The sequence below is a fragment of the Spizellomyces punctatus genome (genome assembly GCF_000182565.1).
Source record: "Spizellomyces punctatus DAOM BR117 chromosome Unknown supercont1.1, whole genome shotgun sequence".
In the NCBI taxonomy this organism is placed as follows: domain Eukaryota; kingdom Fungi; phylum Chytridiomycota; class Chytridiomycetes; order Spizellomycetales; family Spizellomycetaceae; genus Spizellomyces; species Spizellomyces punctatus.
This window is the reverse complement of record NW_015971537.1, coordinates 378,146-405,356: the sequence shown is the minus strand read 5'-3', so window position 1 is coordinate 405,356 and position 27,211 is coordinate 378,146. Positions and strand designations below refer to the sequence as shown.

At 48.5% G+C, this 27,211-nt stretch overlaps 12 protein-coding genes and 1 non-coding gene across 13 annotated transcripts; 6 read left to right on the top strand and 7 right to left on the bottom strand.

The window, feature by feature from the left end:
• Nucleotides 1–124: 124 nt before the first annotated feature.
• SPPG_00160 (uncharacterized protein) lies at nt 125–2,784 on the top strand. Its single transcript, XM_016748493.1, has one exon. The coding sequence runs from the start codon at nt 208–210 to the stop codon at nt 2,638–2,640; it is 2,433 nt and encodes an 810-aa protein (XP_016612470.1). The 5' UTR covers nt 125–207; the 3' UTR covers nt 2,641–2,784.
• SPPG_00159 (uncharacterized protein) lies at nt 2,615–4,084 on the bottom strand. Its single transcript, XM_016748492.1, has one exon. It carries the CDS (start codon nt 3,934–3,936, stop codon nt 2,785–2,787), a length of 1,152 nt encoding a protein of 383 aa, XP_016612469.1. The 5' UTR covers nt 3,937–4,084; the 3' UTR covers nt 2,615–2,784.
• A 68-nt stretch (nt 4,085–4,152) lies between these two features.
• Nucleotides 4,153–6,670, bottom strand: SPPG_00158 (uncharacterized protein). Its single transcript, XM_016748491.1, has 4 exons — nt 6,506–6,670; nt 6,384–6,440; nt 5,586–6,310; nt 4,153–5,516 (listed from the first exon to the last, which is right to left on the bottom strand). The coding sequence occupies exons 1-4, from the start codon at nt 6,576–6,578 to the stop codon at nt 4,401–4,403; spliced, it is 1,971 nt and encodes a 656-aa protein (XP_016612468.1). The 5' UTR covers nt 6,579–6,670; the 3' UTR covers nt 4,153–4,400.
• A 117-nt stretch (nt 6,671–6,787) lies between these two features.
• Nucleotides 6,788–9,116, bottom strand: SPPG_00157 (uncharacterized protein). The gene has a single exon (XM_016748490.1). It carries the CDS (start codon nt 8,881–8,883, stop codon nt 6,826–6,828), a length of 2,058 nt encoding a protein of 685 aa, XP_016612467.1. The 5' UTR covers nt 8,884–9,116; the 3' UTR covers nt 6,788–6,825.
• Nucleotides 9,117–9,725: 609 nt separating this feature from the next.
• SPPG_00156 (uncharacterized protein) lies at nt 9,726–11,073 on the bottom strand (the record flags this gene model as incomplete). The annotated part of the gene is made up of 1 exon (XM_016748489.1): nt 9,726–11,073. The coding sequence occupies one exon, from the start codon at nt 11,071–11,073 to the stop codon at nt 9,799–9,801; it is 1,275 nt and encodes a 424-aa protein (XP_016612466.1). The 3' UTR covers nt 9,726–9,798.
• A 1,319-nt stretch (nt 11,074–12,392) lies between these two features.
• On the top strand, nt 12,393–14,141 carry SPPG_00155 (dTDP-4-dehydrorhamnose reductase). Its single transcript, XM_016748488.1, has 9 exons — nt 12,393–12,550; nt 12,613–12,656; nt 12,740–12,865; nt 12,931–13,075; nt 13,141–13,277; nt 13,352–13,442; nt 13,518–13,601; nt 13,679–13,753; nt 13,807–14,141. Exons 1-9 carry the CDS (start codon nt 12,406–12,408, stop codon nt 13,920–13,922), a joined length of 963 nt encoding a protein of 320 aa, XP_016612465.1. The 5' UTR covers nt 12,393–12,405; the 3' UTR covers nt 13,923–14,141.
• Nucleotides 13,998–14,955, bottom strand: SPPG_00154 (uncharacterized protein). The gene is made up of 5 exons (XM_016748487.1): nt 14,741–14,955; nt 14,592–14,670; nt 14,490–14,527; nt 14,347–14,423; nt 13,998–14,289 (listed from the first exon to the last, which is right to left on the bottom strand). Exons 1-5 carry the CDS (start codon nt 14,859–14,861, stop codon nt 14,134–14,136), a joined length of 471 nt encoding a protein of 156 aa, XP_016612464.1. The 5' UTR covers nt 14,862–14,955; the 3' UTR covers nt 13,998–14,133.
• Nucleotides 14,956–15,408: 453 nt separating this feature from the next.
• Nucleotides 15,409–17,910, top strand: SPPG_00153 (uncharacterized protein; the record flags this gene model as incomplete). Its single annotated transcript, XM_016748486.1, has 6 exons — nt 15,409–15,930; nt 15,990–16,141; nt 16,213–16,381; nt 16,443–17,032; nt 17,098–17,281; nt 17,338–17,910. 6 exons carry the CDS (start codon nt 15,409–15,411, stop codon nt 17,908–17,910), a joined length of 2,190 nt encoding a protein of 729 aa, XP_016612463.1.
• Nucleotides 17,911–18,441: 531 nt separating this feature from the next.
• Nucleotides 18,442–18,910, top strand: SPPG_00152 (uncharacterized protein; the record flags this gene model as incomplete). The annotated part of the gene is made up of 2 exons (XM_016748485.1): nt 18,442–18,670; nt 18,741–18,910. 2 exons carry the CDS (start codon nt 18,442–18,444, stop codon nt 18,908–18,910), a joined length of 399 nt encoding a protein of 132 aa, XP_016612462.1.
• Nucleotides 18,911–19,304: 394 nt separating this feature from the next.
• Nucleotides 19,305–20,857, top strand: SPPG_00151 (uncharacterized protein). The gene is made up of 3 exons (XM_016748484.1): nt 19,305–19,438; nt 19,510–20,340; nt 20,401–20,857. The coding sequence occupies exons 1-3, from the start codon at nt 19,436–19,438 to the stop codon at nt 20,716–20,718; spliced, it is 1,152 nt and encodes a 383-aa protein (XP_016612461.1). The 5' UTR covers nt 19,305–19,435; the 3' UTR covers nt 20,719–20,857.
• A 133-nt stretch (nt 20,858–20,990) lies between these two features.
• On the bottom strand, nt 20,991–21,062 carry SPPG_10004. The gene has a single exon. It is a non-coding gene; the product is annotated as a tRNA-Met (tRNA).
• Nucleotides 21,063–21,177: 115 nt separating this feature from the next.
• Nucleotides 21,178–26,316, top strand: SPPG_00150 (uncharacterized protein). Its single transcript, XM_016748483.1, has 18 exons — nt 21,178–21,343; nt 21,486–21,575; nt 21,647–23,160; nt 23,220–23,363; nt 23,423–23,520; nt 23,580–23,718; nt 23,778–23,850; nt 23,908–23,986; nt 24,050–24,399; nt 24,480–24,560; nt 24,621–24,877; nt 24,944–25,096; nt 25,175–25,305; nt 25,382–25,505; nt 25,569–25,681; nt 25,764–25,824; nt 25,899–25,995; nt 26,061–26,316. Exons 1-18 carry the CDS (start codon nt 21,235–21,237, stop codon nt 26,159–26,161), a joined length of 3,714 nt encoding a protein of 1,237 aa, XP_016612460.1. The 5' UTR covers nt 21,178–21,234; the 3' UTR covers nt 26,162–26,316.
• On the bottom strand, nt 26,202–27,126 carry SPPG_00149 (uncharacterized protein; the record flags this gene model as incomplete). Its single annotated transcript, XM_016748482.1, has 5 exons — nt 26,202–26,467; nt 26,524–26,648; nt 26,724–26,790; nt 26,870–26,985; nt 27,054–27,126. The coding sequence occupies 5 exons, from the start codon at nt 27,124–27,126 to the stop codon at nt 26,303–26,305; spliced, it is 546 nt and encodes a 181-aa protein (XP_016612459.1). The 3' UTR covers nt 26,202–26,302.
• Between the last annotated feature and the right edge of the window lie 85 nt (nt 27,127–27,211).

The following is a 27,211-nucleotide window of genomic DNA, read 5'->3' as shown; positions in this document are numbered from 1 at the left end:
TATGTTATGGATGGGGACAATTTATAGCAAATGAAAGGCGCTTTTCTCCCGAGGTTCGCGGGAAAATCTCAGGGATGACTACGTCAGGGCCGCCCCATGGAGATGCATTCGGGTTCGAAGATCCTCCAAGTGGTCCTTGGTATTCAAAGCCTGTGGATCTTGGCGATTTCCTGACCTTCCATTTGACTTTCCATTCGCATATGAGTTATGCTTCCTGCAGTCCTTCCACAGAAAGCATTTTCTCGTCATCCACCCATCGTCGTCTCATCGCCGGCAGACCACTTTGATCACGTAGCCTCCGAGCGGCGACGTTCCTCTTCCATTAAACCAAAAAGCTTGCAGCAGCTCCTTCCTGCGACAGCATCTGACAGGCCAAAAAATGCCCCAAAGCTGTCCAATACAAATTCTTCGCTCCTGCAAGTACCAGACTCCCGGCGTCAAGCTCATCGTCGCAGCATAACTTGCAGCTTAGATACCACTGGCTTTTGCCAAAGTCAGGGTCCCTCACCTGCAGAGGTGGACCCACCTTTCGATGCATCCCTTCGTAGACGGCGCGCATCCTCTGCTTTACCAAGTACAAAGGCCATGATCGCAAGGGAGGCTGGGATGTTTGGAGATATAGTAAATGTATTAGGCGAAGGCCAGTTTTACGACAATGAAAGCTTGACTCGAAATTACTTCACACCGCCTGTGACGAGCGTTGAATCCGTGACATCTCCCACTCTGACGGATAAGAATATACAGCCTCCATTGACAGGACATCTGCCAAAAGTTAAGCGTCGTGCAACAATTGGCCATGGCGGTGATAGACGAGCGGCATTGCAGCAACACCTTATTGGAGCCAAGCATGCGGCATTCGATGCTGCGTCCGAGCTGAGTGTTAAAAAGCTCCGGGCGGATGTCGCACGCCTTGACGTAGATGGAATCCTAGCTGGAAAGTACGATAAGCAATTTGAACGAATTTTGCACAAAATGAAAGGAAGCAGTACACAAGAATCGACATCCCATGATGACGACTGGGCTAGTAGTTCCGCAGTGACATTGCGAGAAGCGGATGTGTCGGGATCTTTGGCTACAAGTCCCTCGATCAGCGTCAACAACAGTGCCACAACTCTTCCGCGAGCGCGGAGTGGGCGAATCGAATCTCTGCGTGCAAGGCAGAATTGGACTTACGCCATTGGCACAGTTCGCAAGATCCTTCGCGCGACTCTTATTTTCCGGGCATCCAAAAATAGGGGAAAGGATCAAGACAATGATGAAAGCCAAAATGAACCAACGTCGGCTATGGCGGCCCTATTCCAATTTACAACCGCGACAGCCAACGCAAATTCCGCTCTTCCCTCTCTCCACTCCCATCTGACGTCCCTAAATCTCCGAGACACAGCCGCCATAACTTCAAAGATTGCCAGTTTAATTCAAATAGCCGCCGCAGAACGGACCGCTAAGCAAGAAAGTAGACTTGACACAATGCTCTGCCGCTGTCTTCCAATGACATTTGCCAAACATAGCAAACGAGTACGTCGTGAAATGGCTCACATCGCAAGATTCGAAAGAGTGGGCGAGGGCCGAGTGGTTGTGAAAGCTGGGCATCATGCTTGGAACTACTTTTACATATTGAGCGGGACGTGCTTAAGCAACAAGATTTCTGATTGGGAGAGCGTCCCTGAGAGGCGGAGCTCCATCGCAAACAACCTCCTTTCTGACCGCCCTAGAGGACACATCCAACGTTATTTGAATCCCGGAGCTGCATTCGGCGAATATGCACTCTCACAGTCCACAGACCTTCGGAGCGAAACAGTCACCACCTTGACACCTTGTGAGTTTATACGAATAGAGAGGGAGGACTATCTGGCCCATCTCGCGTCTCAGGATGTGGACCCAAGCGCGCTGCACAACAGAATATCCTTCTTATCATCACTTCCTGTCTTCCGGCGAACCAGCAAGGAAGTCATTGTGCAACTGGCCAAGGCTGCAAAGGCAGTTCGATTCGAGGTAGATACTACCGTCGTAGCGCCTTACGAAAGAGATTTGATAGTTTTCTTGATGAGAGGACAATGTAAAGCTGTTCGAATCGTTGACATGATGGACGGGAACATCGTTTCCAAAGATCCGGAAACCGCTGCACGTCAAGTTTCGCAAGAAGAAGATGACACACCTGGCCCGCCAAGCGTTCACACGATGCAAAGTCCAGCAGTTGTTTCCATCGGCAACTTTTACCCTGGTGATTACTTTCCCCGTCTCCATCTTGATCGCTCCGAAGCTGTAACCTACCGCATGCATAACATCTCCGCCGCCAAACTACAACTCCTTGTCTCCACATCGGAGAGGAGGATTTCGGTGGTAGAAGCGTTACAAAACCAGAACCAGCCTGTCATCTCCAAGGCGGGGTCGGCTGCGGCAGGACTGGATCTTTCTGCAATCGCAATGCAACCATGCGACTGTTTGTGTATACCTCGGTTGGACCTTGTTGGCATTTTGGATGAAGATACCCTAAAAACACTGATGAGCCCCGACCATGAAGGGATTTTGAGTGTACCTGTGAGCGAGCTTCAGCGTAAACTCTTGAAAAAAGAGGAATGGGATCACGTCCGCCAGATCATCTTGGACAAAGACATTTCCCGACCCAGACGTGGGCTATAAGATACCATTTTTGCATTTAGAATGTACATTATTTTTCTTTCTAACTATTCACAATTTTCACGCTATGTCATGCTGTTCATAGCGGTACTGGGCTTTTTCTCTATGTTTACAATATACTCACCAAAGTTAGCCAACCCAGAGTCGTCACACGTCAAAAGTCTCCCTCCACTCTGCTATCAGTGCTGTTGTCACCATTGATCCCCCGCACACTACAACTACCACGACACTCTCAGAATTCAATTCTGGTACAACGCTTTTCAATGTTTCTGGCGAATAACAGGCTGCCAAACCGGCGCCGCAGGAGGGCTCTACTAAAATTCTAAACTCATCTGCAAAATTCACTAATCCACATACGGCCTGTGCGTCTGTTACCACAAGTGATCGGACACTTGGTGCTCCATATGTGTCTCGCAATTCCATCACACGATCAGAAACCTGAAGAGCACCGAGGGATTTGGCAATGGACGTGATTCCACCAGGGAGGCGAAGTGGGTACCCCATCGCAACCGCCAACGCAAATGACCTTGCGCCCTCAGTTTCAGCTCCAACCACCACTGGCAACCTGCATTTCCCATGATATATGCTCTTCAGCCCCTTCAAAATCCCACTTAACAGACCACCCCCACCTACCGCACAAACCACTACATCGGGAACAATGCCTGGCGGTAACTGCACAGCAATCTCCGCCACAAGGGTCGAATGTCCGTCTACTAGATCGTCTCCCTCAAAAGGATGCACCAACAACGCACTACCTGCCTCTTGACATGCCACGAATCTCATCGCCTCTGCATGCGCCTCATCCCATACACTTCCATGCACAATGACATCGGCCCCAGCTGCCTGTAGTCGCTCGATCATCATGACTGGGGTGCTGTTTGGAACGTAGACACGAACTTGTAAATTGTAAGCCACACCCGCTACCGTGGCGGCCATTCCCGCGTTACCGCCAGAAGATGACACAATAATCTTGAGGTTGGGGTGCGCCTGGTAGTATTTGGCGATAGTTTGGCCAATCCCTCGGATCTTGAAACTCCCGCTTGGCTGAAGCGCATCTAGCTTAAAGTAGACCGCCTTGACGCCGAGCTGTTTGGCCAGTGTCACAGAGGGAACCAGTGGGGTGACTACATGAAGGGGTAGTGGCAGTGATGTGCCGGCACGCATTCTTGTGGGCAGGGTCTTCGAGTCAAATATCACCTGTGAAGGGGAGTCAACTGAGGGCAAACCAGACTGTGAACACAAGCTCCGATCCACAGGGCTTTCAAGGGCGCCGTCCCGTATAAGTCGCTCATGGTCCATGTTTCCTAGACGTTGACGCTTGGGTGCTGTTATCCGCCGTGGTGGTTGTTCATCCTCATCCTCATGCTGTCCTCGTCCTCGTCTTTAAAACCATCCAACATTGGTTCCTCCATGCAACCTGTGCCTTCAGCCGGGTGGCACAGTCATGCATTCTCCGATCCTGCGTAAGCCAAAGGTGGGCAACAGCAGTTTAAAAACCCACTGATGGCTGGATAACAATACAGGTCTTGTAATAGTTATGATGAACAAAAAAAAGTATGACAATTGAATTGCAACAGATTATACGTGTCCAAAATCGGCAAGCCCATCTATATGCCTCTATGGAAAATGAAAAACGTCTTTGTGTAAAAAAAAATCATGCTCACCCCCCAAATTTAGACTGGCGGTATTCTCTTTGTAGTTCGCCAAAACAAAAGATCTGCAACTTCTGGTGCCCCAACTGCAAGGGTGCATCGCAGCTCACTTTACTCCCTCTTGCCAGTAAATGCCCCTCCCATGCGTTTTGTCCCTCCACCCCCGCGATCAAAGAATCCACTCCTTTCCGATGTCGCGGTCTCTTCACTCGATCTACGCATGCGGGAAAGCGATCCAGGTGGGGAGACGGACAATGTGCTCGCAGATGATGACTTTCGCCCAAACAGGCTGTTGAGAATTTTACCACCTGTTGAGGGCTTGTGGTGATGTGAAGTGACAGGAACAGCTTGCTGGTACAAGTACTGCTGCTGATTGAAATGCGCTTGGGCTTGAGCTTGTGCGGTTGCAGCACGTGCTCGGGCCCGTTCTTCTGCTTCGCGCTCCGCTTCCAGCTGCCGTTGTCGTTCGTAGGCATTGACACCCTCGCGCCATTTGACAAACTTTCTTGCTGTCAACGTTCGGATCTCGTCTACATGTGTACTTAAAATGCGGGATTTAAGTAGCTTGAACTCATTCAGTCGCTCCCCGGTTGTTATTGGTTGCGCATCCCCACCGAATCCATCAACTCGTTCCGTGATCGGAGTACTGACGGCAAATGGCACGGCTCCATCCACCCCAGCTCGCGCAAGGTTGATCAACTCGTCAACACTCATTCCGAATCCGTATATATCAATCCCAGCACGTTTGACTTCCTGGAGAATATGCATCTTCAATCGATAGAGCTCCGTTGAAGTCAACGTGTCGCATTTGAAAATAACGGGAACAATCGGTACATACGGCACCAGCCGCTTCATGTATTCTATGTCCACGGGTTTCAAACGGTGTAAAATGCCAAACAGCACAACATCCACGTGAGTATGAGCTCCCGTTGGAGCGATGAGGAAGCGATAGAGATTCAGTTCTTCAATGTCACGAACAAAAATCTGATCCGTCACTTTAAACTGTTCCAAATGGTACTCTACTACTGGTTTGATAGTTGCCATTGCGTCCATCTGTGCTCCAAAACCGGGCGTGTCGACAAACGTCAAGTTGTAGTTGCCCTCTGTCCGGGTGGGATGTGTAGACGTACTAGCCAGTATGATGTCAGTATGGCTTCCCTCGGTAGTGGGAATTCGTTGAGATGCAGTTACTTCAGGTCCGGACAGGAAATTTTGGATTAGGGAAGTCTGTGAGCAAATCAAAAGTGCTGGTTGTTAGCGTGACACTCAGAAAGTTCCATCGGCACGTGTAAATACCTTTCCAATTCCGGAATCTCCTACAACCGCAATTTTCAAGACCCCAACAGCACTCGGATTTCGCGCCCGCGCGTTCTTGCTTGCATTCAGGTGCTGTAATTTTTGTTTTGGCTGTGTTGCTTGATCCTCTATTTGCTGTCGTGTAGCTTGTCCTTCTGAGCGATCTGCAACTGCCATTACGGCATTCACCATGGAATTGACCGACAAAGATCTTTCAAGGTCCGCTTCCTTTGTATCTACTCCGGATTTGACAGACTCAGCTACTGAATCCGCCTCGGAAACTGCCTTTTCACTTCGCTTGGAAGATACTGGGGATGGGAACACATTAGATGCAACCAATCCCATAGGGGCCGCCTCTGAAGTTGGTAGTGCTCCATTTTGCCCATTGTACAAGGTTTTCTGAGAGGCTTGAGACGGTCGCGGCTCATCCAGAGGCACGTGCACCTTGCCGCCTGTGGCCTCGGTATCCAGGATAATGTCCGGCGGCGATGCACTATTAGTAACACTAAGAATAGGGGTCTCCTTTTTGGATTCTCGACTCAAAGACGATATCCTCTGCAAGGTAGCAGGCGATGGCACCTCTTGGCTATCTTTGCTTGGAACCGGCGGCGGTATTTCAATGGAGGGCTTCGTTCGCGGTGCAGGGGTATCTTTAACGGGTGAGAGAAAATTGAAGGGTACTAGACCGCGGGCATTAGTTGTTTGATTGTACGCCAATATCCATCCTGAAATACAAAAAAGCGGAGTGAGTATGAAGCTCCGCTCGATTATGGAACATTCTCGCCCCAAGCACCTAACCGTCATCATAAGACTGCACCACCGCCACACGGTCGCCTACTGTCAGCTGAATTTCGTCTGTATACAAAACGAGGTCAGCTACTCAGTAATCAGAAAAGTTTACAGAGAGCCTGTATCCCTACCGGTGTAGACGGGATCGTAACTGGCAATGGCACGGTATTGTCCCTTTTCGCCATTTCCTAACGCATCGGCCATCCCTATGGTCTACTTTCAATCTGTGTCGCAGCTACGGTTGCTGTACTGAACAATATGAGGCTATGAAAAAGCGAATGACCCAGATCCTGTCTTATGATGGCAAGCCAAGAAGGCCGTCGACCTCCACACCTCTTGGAGCAATCACGTGGTACAAGCTTATGTAACCAGAGCAAGAAGCAAATGCTTTGATAGCGACAGCGAGGTGAAAGTGCTCCAAAAGAAGGTCATATTTACAAATATCTCGTCTTTACGAGCTACAACGCCTTGCTTCTACCACAACCTGTACCACACTTCCCGATGCGATACTCTCCGTTTCACTATCAATCTCTTGATACTCGCACATTTCAACATCCGACGTTCTCCGATCCGACCGCCCATCCCCAATAGATTCATAGTCTAGACTGTACTCTGTATCGGTTTCCCATACCGACGTAACAGATGTAGCAAAAGTCGATGTCGACAAGCCTCTTGGCCGTCCACGTTCAAGTGATCTGGATGGGTATGATTGGTTTGTTGGCTGTTGCATCGCATGTAGAGCGATTGAAAGGTTGGAGTAATCTGAGGAAGAAGCAGAGGATCGTTGCACGGATGCTCTAGAAGCGTTCTGTCCAGTCTCTAATGTGCCCTCATCCGTCTCATAGACTGCTCCAGACGGTGACAGTACAAGGTAAGCATCTGGTCGGAGTGACAAAGAATCCTGAATGGAATCCGCATCCCTTCCAGTCGATTCAGATAGTATTGAGGTGGGATACGAGGGCAAAGGGGCCGGCTTGATGTTTGAAACATCAACGACGGGTGCAGGTTTGCAGAGAACGTGATTCTCATCTGAAGCCAATGTCGAAAATTCTGGTGCGGTATCGCCACGTTCACTCAGGTATTTTGGTTGTTCAACAGATGCAATAGGCGCAAGTGCAGGAGCAAAGGCATCCAATTGCAGCGGTAGGGTTGGTGGCGGCGCTGGAACCGCGATCATGGCGTGTACGGGCTCCAAGGGGGGCGGTTTTGGCCTAATTATCGTCACATCTTCCTTCCTTGTCCCGTTACCACTAACAGAAGACTCGCGATCAGTCAGTCGTTGAGGTCTGCGCCGTTTTCGATACTTTACAGCCGCCGCAAGCCCTATAAAGAAGACCAGTGCCACGCCAAAGATGACGCCGACCGACGGGTGCCAGGTGCCTGTTCGTTCCGCGTCCAGTTTACGAGTGGTGTCCGTCGTTCCAGGTCTGTCCCCCCCTTTAATGCCGCTTCCGTCCTTCCCCTTGCCGTCATTTCCATTGACAACGCCAGCGTTGTCAGGAACAGCCCCGAGGGATGGGGAACCTGCCGTGGGTGGTAATAGCGGTGGCCCACCCAACAAGTCTCCACCGTTACCTGAGTCTGCGGCGGCTGGCCTCGGTGCACTAACAAGACCGGAACGAGGTGGCTGAAGAACTCCTGGCTTATTCTCCAGTGGAGGCAAGTCAGGCTGCAGCGAAGGAATAGGAAGAGTGGGGCCAGAGGTGATTGATGTAGTCGGGCCATTGGGAACACTCGGTGGGTTCGCCGCCGGTGAGGGTATCTTTGGTACATCAGTGGGCGGCGTCACAGGATCGCTAGACGGACTCGGGACGAGCGGGGGTATTGATGGAATGATTCCGTTTACCGGTTCTGGCAGCTGTGAAGGTAGTAAATTGCCAATAGGTAGACTCTCGGAATTATTGGGAAAATCAATCAAGGGGGAATTCGAAAGGGACTCTAAGAGGCGGGGCCGCGACAGGTCGGTGGGTGTCGGTAGCGCTTTTTTTGTAGATTGCAGATCCTCTGGAGATGGTGTTGTCTCTTGCAGTCCAGACCATTCCCAACTCTTTGTCACCGTTACAGGAGATGCCAATCTCCCGTTCACATCCTTTCCAAGCTTCTTCTGAAACGAGGACCTGGTAGGTCCTTCTGTCGCAAGAGCTGACTCAACCGTATTTGATGTGGTGGACGTTTCCTGACCTCGTCCCAGGTCTTCGATCACAAAAGCTGTTGATGCAAGAGTGGGTGAAGGCATAGGCCAGGTCGACAGACTCCCATCGTAGGGTTCGTTTAGATTTTTTGTAGGAAACAAAGCAGAACTTGCAGCGGTATGCCAGGAATTCCCTGGTGCGATGAGACTTGGGACTACCGGCTTTGGAGGTACAGAGGTTGCCTTACGAGACTGCGTGGCCCGCACGAGTCTTGAAGTGTCCTCCGTGTCGGTCAAAGAACGGACCGGTGAGGCGGAATGTTCTACCGCCGCGGCTGTCGTGGTTGTAGTTGTTTTTACTGGAGCCACAATTGTCATAGAAAATGGGTTCAAATATCGGACATTGACCAGAATCCACTGCAACTAAAAGCACATTGCTTGAACAAGAAGACTTGTAGTTGTCAACCGTCGTCCTTGTCGTTTGTAAATGGGAAGAGTGCTTATCTTCTTGCTGCAAACCTCAATCCCCACCCTTCTGCACTTTCCATCCTTCTGTGCGTCCCACATGAACTACTTGAAAGAAACACCGCGCACTTCATTCCCCACTTTTGGTTATTTGTCAAAATAGTAATTTTGCAGTCGCTTTTTGCAAGCGGTTTTGGTCTTTTTGGGTTTCCTTCAAACGGGGCCAAGTAAAAAAAAAAAAAAGGTTTCAAAAAGCGTCCGTGGGTTGCGGGATTAAACTTCTGCGCAATTCCTCCCATTTTCCACACACTTTGTTTCTTGTGTGTGTGTGTTGCATCAACGAACACTTGGCGAGGGGACAATTTGAACACTGGAACACTTCCCGTTGCTTGGCAACCCACTTTGCACAGTCATGTTATGGCCTCTCCTTTTCACGAGGCCGTCGATCAGCGCACATTCCCCCCGACTTTTGTTTTTTTTTTCTTGATGGTGGGGGCAGCTTTTTGGGTGGAAGGGGGCGGACGGCGGTTTGTCCTTTCCCACCTTGGTTGCACCCTCGGTTGCACCATGTGTGTCGAAAGTTGTCAACAATGTTTATCATGTTGATAACGCTTAATGCACGGACGGACATTCCAGCTTGCCGCGCACTAACGTTATTCCTCATATGTGTTATTGAAAGCATTCACTTGTCTCCCTACGAGGGACACTCGTAAAAGCTTAAATACGATGCCTAATTGGGTTGTTGTCATGCATGTTGAAAGACCACAACAGGCCAAGTATGGCATTAAAATTACAATGACCATTATTGTATACCAACGTCCCTAAATTTTACTCCCCATTTCTACAAGTAGGTGATTCTTTGTAAATTGAAATATTCTGGCCAGGATATTCTATCTTGGTGTCATTAGTGATGATGATGTTGCTGCGGAGAATGACTTTTCGGTAGGCTTTAATGGATGCGGACGAGGATGGCTGTGATGGCCGTACAGCCATCGGAATTTGCCGACGTTGGTCGGCATCTGACTCATGGGTGGAACCTTGGGCTGATGAGTCAATCTCTGCGCAAGATGAGGCATGTGTGGATAATCGTAATGGGTGAGGGTACAAGGCGGTCGCTGATGAAGGTTGGTCCTCGGAGCGTCCAGTATGTATTACAGGTTCGGATTCATGAATGTCTTCCCATTCTCTATTGTCCATCGTCTCTGGATGAGGTGACGTCTCTACACCGTCGCCTTTGGTATTGATACTGGCAAACCGCAGGGGCCTCCCCCCAGCGTTTTTACCAAAGGTGGACCGTCGCGCGATACTATCCCTGGCTATTGATGTCTCTAATTCCGTCACAACTTTTTGCAGCATGGCAACATGCTCGGTGACAACCTCTAGATCATCGTCGGATATCACCATCTGCTTGTCAAGCATTTCTTGTACCAGCACCGTAATGGACGTCAGCGCCTTCATGGCCGCATTTCGCCGACGGTTTTGAGAGCAGGCACTTTTCTTGGTGCCGGTGGAGGCTTGGGATACAGATCTTGACAAACGGGATCGGGATCGGGTCGTGAGAAATGTGCGCTGGGATGTCGATCGTGACAAAAAGAGAGACGATTTTCGACGAACAGATACGGTGGATGATAATTGTCTTGGAGGGATGTCGACACTACGTTTGCTCCGGTCTACTGTTGTGGAAAGTACATGCTCAGATGGTATGGATAAAGAGGGAGTAGGTATCTTCACATCAAGCAGAGTAGCACGGTGTTGTTTATTCTTGGTCGACGCTTTACTGTGGCTCGACCCCGATGGCACCCGGCCCCAAATTCCTGTGATGGGATCCTGGAAGCAGAGCATTCGTTCTGCCATGCGACGCTTTTGCAAAGTGGTCGGCTCATCTAGATTGACCTCTATGTTGCTGCCGGTGTGGGAGTGACCTGACGTGGAAAGGACAGGCCTTGATGGATCCAGGGCCAAGCTGGGAGAGGCCGAGACTTCGCTTTCCTCTGATACGTTCCACCACCTGCGTACTAGACTCTGATGTCGGCGCTTTCGTGAAAAACTGTTCGAAATCGCTTTCTTGAATGCTTTGATCATACTCTTTTTCGAATTGCTCATGATGTTACTGGCAGAGTGCTCACCCTGTAGGCGAGATGAAAAGCCGTATGTTGCCGATGAATGAGGTCGTAAGGATCAGTACGGGATGTTCGCAAGAGCGCTCGGACACTTGCGGGGACATCAATTCAACTGCTTCCTTATTTACATCCATAATTTTCTTTTCACTTATTTTGAAAACCTGTCTGAAAAAGTTCCAAAAAGATAAGGTACTTTTTTCCATCCAAGACTGCAGCTGTCAAAAAACGGCCTTTACTTAGTGGCTTAGCAACGCGTACTCCGCTCTTACTTTAACTTTCTAGGCAAGGCCAGCATCTATCCAAAATGCAGGTAGCATCGAACAAATGTGATGAGATAGCTGTCGTCGTAGGCATGTACGTCGTATGCATCATAAATGGAAACTAGAACGGAGTGCTCTTTACCAAGAGAGTTTACAGTGGATCTGGCACACCACAATGTCCCTGTCCACGATGCGAGTCTGTCGAATGCATCATGAACACGCGGTCTCCAAAGGAAAGGCAATATCGACCCCATCCAAAGTTCTGTCAGTGACGTTGGCTGCTTGGCACCTCGCCATCTCACGCCATGCTGGTTCCAGTTTTTGCATTACGCTTATTTCAGCTCGGACTGGGGAGATTTGGGTTTGTGTAGATCTTCAATATCGACAGCGGGATCAAAGAGTGTGTACGTGCACCATTTCATTTGATACATTGTAGAGATGAGATTGCAAGCGAGAGTCTGTGTTTGACCGGCGTACGTTATGTTTAGATTGCTGGTAGGAAATTTCACGGCTGAGAGAGTGTAGAGCGACTATTGGCTTGTCGTTGGCCACAAACGGATCTACGGTATTCCAATTTCACATATCCACATGGTGCAATCTGTAGGTAGTGTCGAATATTCCGCATTTGTGAGCAACAATTCCCGGTATATTTTCCATAGTAGGGCAGTTCTGGAAAGTCGATGGTGGATGCAATCGCTGGTAGCTGTTCTGGAAGACTGCAAGATGGTCGACCTACTAGTAGATGATCTTACTCAAAACAGTTTCTACCCCATCCACAAATAGAGCGGTATGTCCATCTATGAGAGAAGGTCATGTTATGCACGACAACTTGTATGTCCATCTATCAAGATGCTAAACCTGGATTTTTAGTATACACAAAGAAAGCACTCAACAGCATCTCGTAATGGCTGAATATGTTACGATATATTGCTGTTACAAGCTTCAGAAGTTGGAATTTCACCTACGCTCTCTGTCAGCGCCCGCATGCAAGACGCCAGCGTGAGGCTGGCGATCGATTACGCAACCGACGTGACTCATCTCACGGCAAAGTCCCAATGTTCGAGCTTACTGGCTCTTGCCGAATTGCAAACAACACTATGCCGCTCATCGTATCGAACCCTCCTCGTGTGGTCGTCACTGGCGCTTCGGGACTACTGGGTCGCGCCGTCGTAAAAGCGTTCAAGGAAGGAGGATATGATGGTACGTGTATATGGGCCTTGTTGAGGTTTCATAGGGAATGTAACTCTTCATTCATAATACAGTCGTTGGAACGGCCTATTCAAGGGCGACAGAAGACTTGAGAAAGGTGAGATCTGCTCTCTCGGGTCTCTTTAATGGTTTCTTTTAGCCCTCTGCATTCTTATATGTTGTATGGTCCGTCATTTGTAGTTGGACCTTACCGACTTTGCAGCGGTGAAGGCGTTCGTAGCAGAGCAAAAGCCCCAAATTATCATTCATTGCGCGGCAGAGCGTCGACCAGATGTAGCACAAAATAATCGTGAGGGAGTTCAACAGGTGGGTTCATGAACAGGGCACAAGAGCATTGATAATAAGATACTCATCCTTTTGCTTTAAACTAGCTCAATGTTGCTGCAACAGAGAATCTTGCCCAAGCTGCAAAGGACAATAACGCATGGCTAGTCTACATATCTACCGATTACGTGTTTGACGGGACAAACCCTCCTTACGAACCTCAAGATCAGGTGAACCCCTTGAACTTTTATGGTAAGAAGCCGATTTCTGGGTTATTCATGTATTGTCCATTCGTGCGATTGAGACCTCTTGTCTAGGACAAACTAAGTACGCCGGAGAAGAAGCTGTGCAAAGAGTGAATCCAAGTGCAGCGATTCTACGCGTACCGATTCTATACGGAGAAGTGGAATATAATGGCGAATCGGCGGTGAACGTTCTCCTCGATGTGATTAAGGTACATTGATGGAATGTGTGGCCAGAATAGCAGTCTTGAATGTAGGACCTTTTACAACTTTTACTTTATTACAGAAGTCGGATGCGCCAGTTTCGATGGATGACTATCAAGTCCGGTATCCAACAAATGTCGCTGATGTGGCCAAAATCCTCAAACAAATGGCAGGTTAGATTCATCATATCAATGCTTCTTTGATCATTTAGTCACCAAATGTTAAATTCCATCATGTACGCAATTTAGACAAGGTCGCATTGAACAAGCAGCAGCTGTCTGGAATCTACCATTTCAGCTCCAAGGAAAAGATGAGTAAATACAGTATATGCGGTATGCCTTCCTTGGGATCATAAGTTTTTGCTAGCGATAATGCATCAATGTCTCAAACTCTGATGACGCTCATACAGAAACGATAGCAAAACTTTCAAATCTTCCTTATTCGCATTTGACACCACTGCGGGACGCTCCAAAGGAACCTGTTGGTCTGTATCCATTGTTCCCATATACTCTTACTTTTTCTCATTATTGTTAGCAGCATCACGCCCACACGATGCACATCTTGCGACTACACGGCTGGAGCAAATCGGAATCAATGTTTCGTGCGTACCATTTGAGCAGTGGTGGAAAGAGTATTTGGCCAAAAAGGCGTAGAATAGTGTTTATCATACCGCCGCCGATATTCTTGGTCAAACTGTAATACATGAATCATGAATGTGATGTCGGTTTCTTGGTTGGTTAGATGCCTTCTCTTATGCGCCGGGCAACGGTAGATTAGGTTGACATCACAGGAATGGTCAAGAGGCCTCAACAGGTCAGCATGATGCAACCACTCTTCAAAAAAAAAAAATATATATCCAACTATTCACACTGCCCGTCCTTTTCCTTTTCCTTTGGCATCTCCAGCTTCCTGCATCGTGACCAAAAGAGTACTAGACCCAGCCTGATCGTTTCGCTTTCGTTCTGGAAGAGGCTCCCCAAATTTCTCCTTGTGGAGAAGGGACCGAATTGGATCGACGGCCTATGCTCGCATTTGAGAATGATGGTACAGCAATAAAAAAAGAAAACTTTCAATTACCGGGTCGTCAATGTAGTCGTTGCATGTGTAGCACCAGGTTGATAAATCGCTGTAACTAACCGCAATGTGGTGACGGACTTGCAAAAAAAAAAAACCAGTCAGCTTACACAAATCGAAAATGAGCATACGCAAACTCTGATCACCTTGATCAAAATGCACCTGCATATGTCCTTGTACAAATCTTTTGATGGTTTGTGAGGTACTGACTGCTTTTGATCATCATAAACGAGAAAAGGTTGACATACCTCGAACAAAACGTGTCGTGACAAGTTACGCATACCCAATTTTCAGAGGTATCTTGGCAGGATGTGCAGGGTGTTTTAACTAAATGTTGGTTCAGTTTGTTAAAAAGAATCAACAAGTAAGGTCTTGTTACAATCGTCTTTTTACGTACTTGAGATATGTGGTTTGGATGGGAGAGGTGTCACCGCGTCTTTGACGTGAGGACAGTCTGTTCGGGGTTCAACGGGGATACCTTCGTCGTCGCCAAGGGCAGACAAGATTGCATCGTACATTGTGATAAAAGATGCGTTCCTTTAAAGCGTTTGTTGGTGGAAAGGTGTTGCGAAGCTTGCGTCAAAACCTTGTGTGGGGAAATGCTAACCCAAATTTATTTGCCGCGCGTTATGGCGAACGATGGACTTGTTCATTTGCGTACTTTATTGAAAGCATTTCAATGGGAGGTTTAAGAAAGGTTTTTTGGGTATCATCTGCCAAGCATCTTTATCACATCTTCATTATTCAAAGATCTCATCTGCACTATGCACAATATGTAAGGCAGGACATAAGCTCGAGCGCTACATTACTAGGCCTAGGATGCAATCCTTTCCATCTTTGATTCTTTTAGTGGGCAGAAAACTTGCTGCGAATGCTCAAACCTTTCCTCCAAAAATCCTTTGTTCTTCACTCGAAGGTTAAACATCGTTTGAAGACGAGAAAGGATCTTCAGGCAATATGATCACGTGCCAGGAGGGATGACATCATGCTAAAGCGTTTAGATAAACTGACTGTCGTGTCTTCCGCCCCAGCTCTCCCAATTTTGTTTAAACAAACCTACTTGTAATGCGTGCAAACAGTATGATATCCTCAAAGAGGACTGGTGGATCTCCATTAGTGGGATCTTTGGATACTCAACAACTCGATGAAGCGGACGAACCATCGCCACAAAAGAGTTCCTCACTACCGCAACCAGCATTGAACACCGATCCATCCACAAGCATTCCACCAAGACCCACGTCACTACCAGCTTTTCTACCCTCTCACCTCACACGCCTTCCAACCTACATCGACTCTTTACCAACACCTCCACTGGCCCGCCCCCAATCTCTAACGGAACAGATCACAGTCTCAATGTCAACGGTCCCGCAAACCGTGTCCGTCGCAGCAGAGACAATAGTCAATTCCCAACCAGTTGTCGTGGCGTCTCAAGCAGTCGTCACGGGCGTTCAGACTGTGGGTGAAACAGTAACAACGGGAGTGCAGAATGTTGCAGAGGCGGTCAAGAATGCGTTGCCATTTGATGTGGAGATGTTTCGAGATGTTGCTGGGTTGCTGATGACTGTATTGTCTAGGAATGCACATGAGGTTAGCTATGGATTTCTGGGTCAAGAAAGTACCAATACTTTGCTCACGCGTTTGTACAGGTACCGCCATTAGATATCGGCGAGCTCCTGCTGTGCATTGGAATGTATTGCCACTATCAAATCCAGAAACGCCTTGACGACGAGGTGTCGTTAGACTCTGAGGATATCTTTAAACAAATGCCGCGTGTCACTGAGCGGGAACCGTACGAGAGGTAAAGTCAGGTGCGAGGAAAGCAAGCGATCATTTTGTCAGTTGGACAAGGCTGTTAATCCTTCAAAACAGGTTCATGTACTGTATCGATTTTGCACATGCAGCGTATGATCCAGACGTGAAAACCATATTGGAACGCTGTCCAAATCTTCGGTCCTCAGACGCGATTATTGATGTTGTGCACGAATCCAGTGCAGACTGTCCTGCATTCTTTTTGGCGGTTGATGTGAATAACTGGAAGGTGGGTGTGGCTTCTCGAGTGCTGTCAGGGATTGAATATTTATGTACCGAATATTGCATAGATCATTATTGCGATACGCGGGACAGCCAGCTTACACGATGCAGTCATTGACCTCAAAATGGACTGTGAGCCTTTCCTTGGCGGATATGCTCATCAAGGCATGTCACACCTTGCACATAAGCTCCTCGAACGCGTCTTTCCGCAACTGGTTCATCTCCGTCACATTCATCCCAATTTTGACATTATTGTGACTGGACACAGCCTGGGAGCTGGCATTGCCTCCCTTCTCACCTTACTTCTTACCTCCCCGCCTTACAAAGAACATTTCCCATCTGTACGCGGTGTATGTTTTGCTACTCCCGCGATATGCACAGAAGACCTAACCTACCGCGCGGAACAAGTCGTCGATTCTCTTGTACTTGGTTACGATGTTGTACCTGCCCTGAGCGAGAAAAATCTCATTTGGCTGTTGCGAGAGTTGCAAAAGTTTAGCAAGGAAAATCAGCATAGAAAACTGTTGAGCGAGGCATGGCATAAGCAGATGGAAAGCGTCTACGGTGCTTTGGAGGCGAATCCGAGAACAAGTTTTGTGATCCGCGCTTGGGAGAGCGAGGTAGTCAGTACAGTACGCAGATCCGTCGGGAGCGTTGCGTAAGTGCACTTGTGCGGGGTACTAGGAGGCGAGTTGAACATTGAAGCATTTGTTGTTGTTGCAGAAGCGCGGCCAAAGAGACTATTGCAACAGTGGCAACCACTGCACATGGAACCGTCGTCCAAGTCGCTGAAGTTGCGGGCGAAACTGTGGTGTCACTGCAGGAAGCAGGACTCATTCCGCCCGAACCTACGGTGCTGCAGCGATGCAGACGCCGGTTGATGCAGTGGATGACAGATTTGAAAAAGGTATGTTTTGCTCATACAGGCTTTCAGAAGACATGTTCCACTGACTGTCTGAGTAGGACATTGGGCAAACATCCACGCTTCTGACAGTTACATTGACGTATGCCTCTCGGATCGCTCTCCGTCGGTACACATTCCGATTCACGCTCGTTTCAGCCGCAATAGCAGCTTTTAGCCAAGTTGGCTACATGCGCTGGAAGCGGCACACAGCACGCAAGCTGGAGATTGATTTAGGCAACCAAGCGACGAATGTAGAGCAGGCGCCAGTGTCCGAATCGGTTGAAGCGACGGCATCACGGAGCACGGGCAGCCCCGGCGATGGCAGTGCGCCATGTGATGAAGGCGAGATGAAGGTGCTACTGACACCTGCCATGCTCTACTACTTGCGAGAATGGAAAGATGGGTCCCCACAAGACGACGTGGTTCCAAGCGCTCAAACGGCTGTGGCAGATGGCTTGGAAAGCGAGGGGCAAGGCGACGATGGCCACAGTGCTCCGCAAGAACAACAACGCCATGTGTTGCTCCGATCCATGCCAAACTATTTTTCAGAGATTACCATGAACGCACGCATGATTGACGATCACTTATTGACGAGCTATCGCCGAGCACTGACGGGAGTGATCTGGAACTAAACGTCACTGGTCCGTGTTCAGTCGCCAAAATAATCCAGGAATGGAATGTGAATTGCCACTTTTGGATCCAATTCCGTTTCATTGAGCGCGGTGCACGTGGATGGGACGTGGGCGCATAAGCTTCCATGTGGCTGTGACGTTGATAATCATTGCCCACTTTGGGAGAGGAGTCCGTGGTCGCGGATGTAAAGCGGCAAGGGATGGGTTCGCGGCTGAGGGGAACAGCGAAAAATTTGCAGCGATTTTGCGCGCTTATTTTTGCGGGACGGGGGCTTAGTTCATAATGAGTCATATTAGGTGAGATTGGAAGATGGGCGCGGTTCTCGTCATCGAGCGCTGTGTTGGGAAAAGTGGCCAAGACTTTTTGTTGTTGCTGTTGCTTGTCGGGTTTAACAAGGGCGGGAAGGAGCAAAAGGGGGCGGAGCGGCGCAGGGCAGCCGATGGCGGTTTTAGAACGGATATAAAAAGGGGATCGGCTGTTGGAATTCCCCCCTTCATCCTACTTGCACTTTCAATAAACACACATTCATTATGCACTTTAACAAGAGTCTCGTCCTTGCTGTCCTTGCCCTTGCGGCCCCTGCCGTCATGGCTCAAGAAACCACTGAGGACGGTCCTGCTGCTACCACTGAGCTTGCCACTGGCACTCTTCCCGCTCTTCCCGTTGCCACTGGCACGGCCACCGCTTCTATTCCCGGAACCCTCACGGCCTTGCCTATTCCCAGCGGTAGCGTTACGCCCATCCCATTGCCCTCTGGCAGTAAGTAAACAATGCATTTTGGCGCGTGTGTCATGGACGCGTTTGAAATTGACTTTGGTGGTGTATCTAGCGGTTGCCAGACCTTCCACCACCTCGGCCGCCAGGACTTCGTCGTCCACCCCATCTAGCACCGCCAAACCCCAGGCTGGTAACCAAAGCGGTGCCGTCAAAGTTTCCGCTGCCGGCATGGCCTCTGTTGGTCTCGCTGCCCTCGGCGCTGCTTTTGCCCTCTTGATGTAGAAGAAACTGGTCTAATTATGCTGGCAAGGCGTTATGTAATCTGTTGATATATAGCTAGACGGCCATAGAGAGTGATATTGATTAGAGCTCTCGTCAAGTGTCGTAACTTACTTTGATTCCTGCAACATTTTGTGGTATTGCATGTTATTTGTTTGTGTATATATAATAAGAAGGTTAAAGCAAGAAAGTTTGCCGTATTTGTTTGGCGTTTTGCAATTAATGCATTTATATTACCCAAAATATGGTAAATGACTCCTGATCGGGATGGAAGTCAATGATTCCATTCTAAAATAAGTGCCACACTTGTTGGTGGCGGCGTCAATGCATGTCCACGTGAACGCAGGGTGGTTGCGTAAAAGACCCTTCGTGTTGTCGCTTTGTTTTTGGGTCTTAAAGCAAACCTTGTTAGACAAGCACACGGCCCACAGCTGTGGTCGTAGGAGCAAGTGTGAGTAGGCGGGTCTGCAGAAAGCAAGAGCAACACAATTGACGGTTCCTAACGAGAAGAGCCTGCCGTAATCAGGCATGGTAAGCAGAATCTAGCAAACGTAGTGGTTTCCTCTGTTTGTTCATGTCTTCTTTGCCCATTATCTTGACAGGCAACCTACCGTCCGCTTGCGAACCGTCGGCCGTCGGTGGAAGCAGCCTATACAAAACATGAGCAGTCCCGACTGCGCTGGCTGCCCCGTTACCTCCGACTCGTTATCGTCGCCGTTCTCCTTGTCAGTACTTCTCTGTTGACATATTGCTTGCGTCCGGACATTCGCGTTCAAGGAACGATAGACATACGGATGGCGGCAGAACATGGGTACATTACGACATTACGACAGCAGCTGCAGCCGTACATATGGACAAATGATGCTGGAAATGGAACGCTGGAAGAGTTTGTCATGATCATTCCCGCTAACAAGGGCATGTTGAGCATGGCATATAATCTTCTGTGCTCTCTGCGGCGTGTCGGGAGTGACGCTGTTCCCGTCATTTGGGCGTTGGACATGGAAGCGGTTAGAGATCTTGCATCCTACCGTCAACGTCATTCACTTCGGTTTGGAATATACCATGATCCCAACTTATTTAGCGTCAGCAGCTTTGAAGCCGGCGGATCAGACAATTACTGGCGTATGATGTCGCAACGTCCCAACTTTTTCCTGACCATGCTGCGGGATACAAAGCTGGGTGTACTATTTGTGGATGCGGATATTGTGTTTTATTCTGATCCTTGGGATATTGTGCGGAAATCCCGGGGAGCGGACGTTGTTATCACAACGGATGCGAGAGATTTCTATGATCTCTTGGAAGATCCTTACGAGGGGCAGCCGCGCGTACCGAGGATTTGCGCTGGACTGTTTGGCGTTAGAGCCAATCAACAAACCGTTCGCATATATGAAATTATGGCTGAACAAATGAAGGCTGGCGCAAGTAATGACCAGGTAAATACATTCTTCTTTACACATAATCTGTATGCACTCTTTTCTCACTCTTATCCATAGTATGCCCTCGACTGGATCCTCAACTACTCCTTCAACTCTGTCCTCGTCCCACCCATCCCCGCCGGTCTCGGCCTACCTCCAGATCCCAATCACGATCCTTCCCTCCCCTCCCTCTCCGTCCAGCTCCTTTCCCAAACAACTTACATCAACGGCGCCCTCTACGTGCCACACCGCGAAACAGAGTATGAACGCCGTGTTCAAATGGATGGCGGACGAAGAGGGGCAATACATGGAAATTGGTGGTGGACCGACAAGTTTTCGGATTTTAGAAATTATGGGTTGTGGTTGTTGGGTGAGAGTGAAAAGTGTTTGCATTAGTATACTCTGTCTTTTTTTCTTTTTTGAGGATATTCGTTGTTTGCATAGCATTCAAATGTATGTATGGTGTTGCATAATCTTTGATATGATGATTTGGATAATTCATTCTTTTATTAAAATATATTATGAGAGATTTATTGCCTTGTAGTAAGTCATTAGTTTGTCGAGGATGGGCAGCTACCATTCGTGCTTGTCCTGCGCGGGGTTTCTTACATTTACGCAAAAATTATGCCATGACACTTGACAAAAAACAAGCAATGTCGAATTAATAATAGCACCACCTGGTTTCGATCCAGGGGCCTCAGGGTTATGAGCCCTGCGCGCTTCCTCTGCGCTATGGTGCTTCATGTACAACTTCAAACCACCAAATTACATGTACAAAATTAAAGTAGTAGTCCGCTTGACTCGGACATGTTGTATGACTCATCGACCTCCACTCCCAGATCCCCGCTGGTCGACGTCGTCGTCTTGCTATTACTTCCTATACTAGTATTCTGCGGTCAGCACGTATCCACCATGGACCTAGATGTGGATGATATTGACCTTTGGGAAGCGGAGCATGGTGATGAATTGCAGGCATTCGCGGAAATGGAGTCCGCGACGGCGGGTTTGCAGGATGCTCAAGGTATGGCAGATAGGGTTTGCCTGTAACTTATGTACATGTTTTGGTTACATGCTAGCCAAGAACATGACATGGTGTTATGTGATGCATTGTCAGATGTTTTTCCTGCTTCATTTGGAGCTCATGAACGCTCCTTTTCTTGCAGACATTTTTCAAAGCCGACCACACCGACCCACAAACCGCCAGCACAGTATGTTTAACGCTGACGCTAGAAACCGAATACAAGACCAACAAGGTAGAGCACGCTTCCTGCTACTGGGCTGAACTTTTCGATGGATTTCTATTGTCTAAATCTCGTATCGGCAGCCGATTCCAGTCGTCCAAATCCATTTTCGTCCTCTCCGCCCCCGTTTTCATCCCCTAGCGTCGGTCGACCCCTACCCACATCCAGCAACTACCACACTCTACAGCGAAAGCTAAAAAACGCATCATCTCCTTTGCAATCTCTCCGACCCGGTCCTGCCCTTTACGCGACCGATACACAAGTAACAGGATTCAGTTTTGGCGAAAGCTTGGATGAATCGAGCTTTGGTGGCATGGTGGGGATGCCAGAATCTTCACCGGCAAAGAGATCTACAGTCGTCGAAAGTGGAATGATGGATTTGGGTTTTGGCGATGATGATGAAAATGGGATCGTAATGCGTGAAGATGCATTGACGGGCGGACAAAAGAAGCTTATGCCGAGAGAGCGAAATACATCTGGAGATTTGGGATTTGGATGGGGAGACGAGGACTCATCAGATGGGGAGATTGATGGCCTGGCTGCGAGCAAGAGTCCTACCTTGACCTCAACCTTTGGCAATAACCAGCTAGGAAATGATTCCGATGCGCTGCAAACCACAAACTCTATATCCGCACATGAAGAAAATGTGCGCCGAGCATTGATCGGTGATATATTTGGAAAACGCTCCATGCTTGGGCAGAGTTTGGAAAGCAGAAAGAGGCCGCTGGAAGGGCAGGATGAACAGCTACCCAGCAAACGTTCTGTGATAGACCGTGCATTCGGTGGAGATGTTCCCGGTGATAGGGATAAGGCGCGAAGCGCCTTGGAAGAAAAGCGGGCGGGCAAGCGTCCGCTAGAAGCTAGGGAGAACGATTCCTCTGATGCGTTCTGGTCGAGGCTGCGGGAAGACCGGAATGATGAATCAAATCGTGTCGGGGATACTTGCACCCACCGGCGACCCATGTTTGCGGAGAATGATGATGGTGATGGACCGCTCCAGTACCCTGATTCGGATTCAGATACGGAACTATCTTCCAATCCTCCTTCGCGGAGTCATCTGCAACCAAACAACCAGAGTAAAGCCTTGCCACCAATTGTTGAAAGACCGGAAGGAAGCACATTACCCAACATCGAACACCAGCGCCCAAATGCATCCAAAAAGTCCACTCGTTCATCACTCACTCTCATCCCTCGAAACTACGCCGTCCTCCCTGCCGATACTAACCGCTTCCGTGTCGCCACGACATCTACCGGCAAACGTCTCTATTTTCCTCTCAAACGAAAGCAACCCTTAACCACCGCCGCTATCGATACCCGTGGCAACAAACCGCAATTACTGGAATCCTCCATTTACAAAATGATGGAAGAGCTCGACGCCCAGCGGACAAGAGCCGCACAAGAGGAGTCCGCAAAGGCGTATTTGAGGGAAGAATATATGAAAATGGGAGAATCACCCCCAGATTTTGATCATGAAGTTGAAGAGGTTGAAGGAGATAAGGCAGGCATTACGGTAACGGGGGAGGGGAAGAAAGGGAAGGCCAAGTTATGGGTGGACAAGTATGCACCGAGGATGTATGTCGATCTTGTTGGGGATGAGGTATGCTGAGACACTCTCGACGTCGAACTCAGTGTCTTATCGATTCCTTTTGGTTGTAGAGGATCAACCGAGAGGTTCTCACTTGGGTGAAAGAATGGGACTATTGTGTATTCAAGAAGCATAGTAAACGCGCCAGTGCCAAAGGTACGGAGAAAGTGGAGCAAATCCACAGCAAGGATCATTTCCACCGACCAGATAAGAAGGTAATGGCAAATCCAGCCGTCCCAAGCTCTGGAAACGCTCATCTGACCCTCTTGACCAGGTTCTTTTGTTGACTGGTCCGCCTGGACTTGGCAAAACCACGCTAGCGCACGTAATCGCACGGCATGCAGGTTACAGAGTTGTAGAGATCAATGCTAGGTAGGTGATGATGCCCGTTTTACCAGAAACAAGGGCTGAGCTCGAATCTCCTCTGCTAGTGATGACCGCACCGGTGATTCCATCAAACAGCGTCTGGTCGGCGCCCTAGAGACCCAGTCTGTACTAGGATCCCGTAAGCCCTGTCTAGTGCTGATTGATGAGATTGATGGTGCGAGTGCTTCAGGGCAGGGTGACCAAGTAAGGTCTTCGCATTCGAGTCTAAGGAATTTTGCAAAGCTGATGAGCGCCATGTATAGAATTTCATCAAGCTATTGACAGAGTTTATCCTTGGGGAGACTCCAAGTACTAAAAAGGATGACGCTACGCAAGGTAGAGACATTATGTTTATTTTCAGTGAAACGTTTCTGATGAACTACTTTGCTTTAGCGGCTTCGGGTACGAATTCCAAAAAACCAACCAAACGCCGCGCTTTAATTCGCCCTATTATCTGCATTTGCAACGATCCGTAAGATTTCTGTGCTTTAAAACAATTACCTCGTCCCCAAATAATGACTTGTCTATTCTGCAGCTATGCTCCTGTCCTACGACCCCTCCGTCATCTTGCTCATATCGTCAACTTTCGCACACCACCAGTCAAAACCCTCGCCAAACGGCTCCATGAAATTTGCCGATGGGAAAATCTTCAAACGGATCTGCGCACGCTAACCGCTCTGTGCGAACTAACTGACGGGGACATTCGATCCTGTCTTCATACGCTACAGTTTCTGAAAAGACGATGTAAGATTTTAACGGTGGACGCTTTGGCAAAGTTGGATATTGGGAATAAGGACATGGGGAAAGGGTTGTGGGTTGTGTGGGAGGAGATGTTTCGGGTTGGAATAAAGAAAGGTGGCAGTGTGAGGGGGAATATGAAAGGAGGTAAGACCGCCATTCGCGGTAAAAGTTTGGCTTTGCTGGACGGTTTAGCCTTAGTATTGACTTTGTGTGCATGGTCGAAGCTGCTGAAGAGACGGGCCGGTACATTCCTCGGCTCCACTCCATCATCACCTCCAATGGAGAGTACGAAAAGATCATGCAAGGTATGTTTCGTAACAACTGCCTGACACCTTTGGAGCAAGACTTTAGATTTCTTTTCAAAGGTTGTTTTGAAAACTACCTCCGCACAAAGATCTTCGATACTGTCTCCAGCACAGTAACCGTTACCGGAGGTTTACCCCAGACCAAAATCGAACAAGCTCTCGATTGGCTAGCATTTTACGACCGAATACAGTATACCGCGCACGCCAAACATATCATGGAAGTGGGTGGTTACCTACCATACGCCATTATCAATTTCCATCGATTCTTTGCAAGTGCCAAGAGATTGAGACTAGAATACCCTCGGGCAGAGGTTGCGGTGCGTCCAGGTTGTTTCTTCAATTTGCGTGGTACGTCTCGCTGATGGGTTGATTTGCATACCTAGACAGCGCTAGCGAAACAGTCCAACCAGAACATATTGATCAACCTTCAGACTGGCATGCCGCCCATTGCCCGAAGAACATGGAACCGTGTTGCAGTGATCATGGTAGAACTTGTTTCGTACCTGCTGAGAATATTATCACCAGAAATGAGGCCTGTGCGTTTTTGTGCAATTCATGGTCGTATGACGCATAGATGTTGAATCTCAACTGATATGGGCTTGCAACACTTGCAGGTGAATATTCAACTCTTAAAACCTTCCGAACGGCAAGACCTTATCAGACTTGTTGATGTGATGGTCGGTTTGGGAATCAGATTTCGACAGCAGAAGGGCGAGGATGGGTATTATGGATTTCTTCTGGATCCGTAAGTTTCACGCATGCACGCCGATTATGTTTTTGATAGCTAACTAAAGCGACGGCGATTCATTTGATGTGCAAAGTCCCATTGATGTCCTCCTCAAATCACTGACAGCTGGATTAGGACGCTCGGTCTTGGCGGCTGTGCTCTCCGCTAAGCGGGTTCTAGGGGCTCCGTATGCTGTCAAGCAGATGGTTGCACTGGAGGTGTGTCTCACCTGTCGCCGAAGGAGATGGTAATTGCGTATGTTGACTTCCTCTCTCGATAAGGTCGATCGTGAAATATTGCGACGTGCGGAAGCTGCTGCTTTGGAGCGGGTCACGGCCAAGCGCGGTGCGCAAGGCGACACTGAAGGAGCCACAAAGGAAAAACCACCAAAGAGGTAGGATATTGTGTTCATTTTCCTTTCGGGAGTTCCGCGCTTATGAAAACGAACGACATTGTATGTACTTTGATTTATTTAGTAAACCGCCGAAACCAAAGACTTTCCAAGAATATGCAATACAGCCACTCGAAGATCGAAAGGTGAGCATATCCTTTTAACAATTGTCAACAGCAGTGAATGATTCTGATTCGTAACACCAACGTCGTTCTGAAAGCCGGCTCGAGACTTTTTCGGTCGATTGATTATCATCGACGAGGCCACGAATGACGGTGAGAACACCATCCAAGGGCAAAAAGGGAATGTTGGATCAGGTACCATCTATGGTGATAGTATTAAATGTATATAAATCAATCTGCTTATATCTCTTAAAATCCAGCATCCAAAGAGGCGCAAATGAAGGCAAAAGTCCGGTTCTCTTACAACGAAGGGTTTTCTAACGCCGTCCGGAAACCTGTGTACATAAAAGACCTTTTGTAATGTGGATAGAATATAGAACTGAGCGTAAACGTTTGCATGATGACATTTAAAATACACTTGCGGTGTTCATTTATTGAGATATCGGCATAAACGGGATGTTTCTATTATCGTATGTCGCCCTTGCCAGAAGACAATACTCTTTTAAGTAGACTTTTGCTTTGCATTGGTCCAACTCAAATACGAGTTCCATCCCAAGGCAACAGTATTTACAACGAGAGATTGGTAGTTAACTGGTGTAAAATAAAAGTTCACTAGCTGAACAGGTGGCCAGACAGTGAAATTTGCTTTCAGAGTTGGCATGTATGTCTATTGGTTTGGGTCAAAGATACGCTGCTTTAATAGGAACGTATGAGCGAGCGCACCTGTCGAAGTTTATCTTTGATCTGCTTCCATGATCTGCCTTCCATGAATCCAATGGCTGTGAAAAAGCAGAATAGATTGGTAGGTGCAAAAACACATTGGTCAATGGACATGCGGGCGACGGTCGCTGTTTTTGATCATTGCACCGAAAGTGTTGGATATATGAGGGATGACGGTTGAAGCGCGCAGAAATCCTTCTCACCTGCAAGTGGATTCTTGATTGTGACTGCAGTACTCAGATAGCGGTACCAGACCGCTATCGCAGGGCCCTATGCGTGGGTTTCAGACGAGACTTCTGAACTTCTGCGTTGCCCAACTTGGTAACGTAGCCTGTTGCTTTCCACCCACCAGAGCCAAAGTTCCGTAAGTCGCCAGCCGCCCCGTACGCTTCCAATCATGATTGGCCAGTGACTTTCCTTCGACACCGTGTTGCGCTATAAAGTCCCCTGCAGTAAAGAGACATCCTTCGCGAAGACAGAACGACATTTGGTCCAAAGCGGGATGACGGAAATGCGACGAAACGAACGCATACCTGCCGTAACTGCCTGCGTCGCAATCGGCCGCCGCGTAAGCGTAGCATGATACCAGCGCAGAATGCTTGCCATCGTAGAGGAGGAGGGATGGAGTTCACCTTCGATCGCGGGTTTATGTCATGGATGGCTGTGTCTGTGGCTTGTACCAGATGAGTAA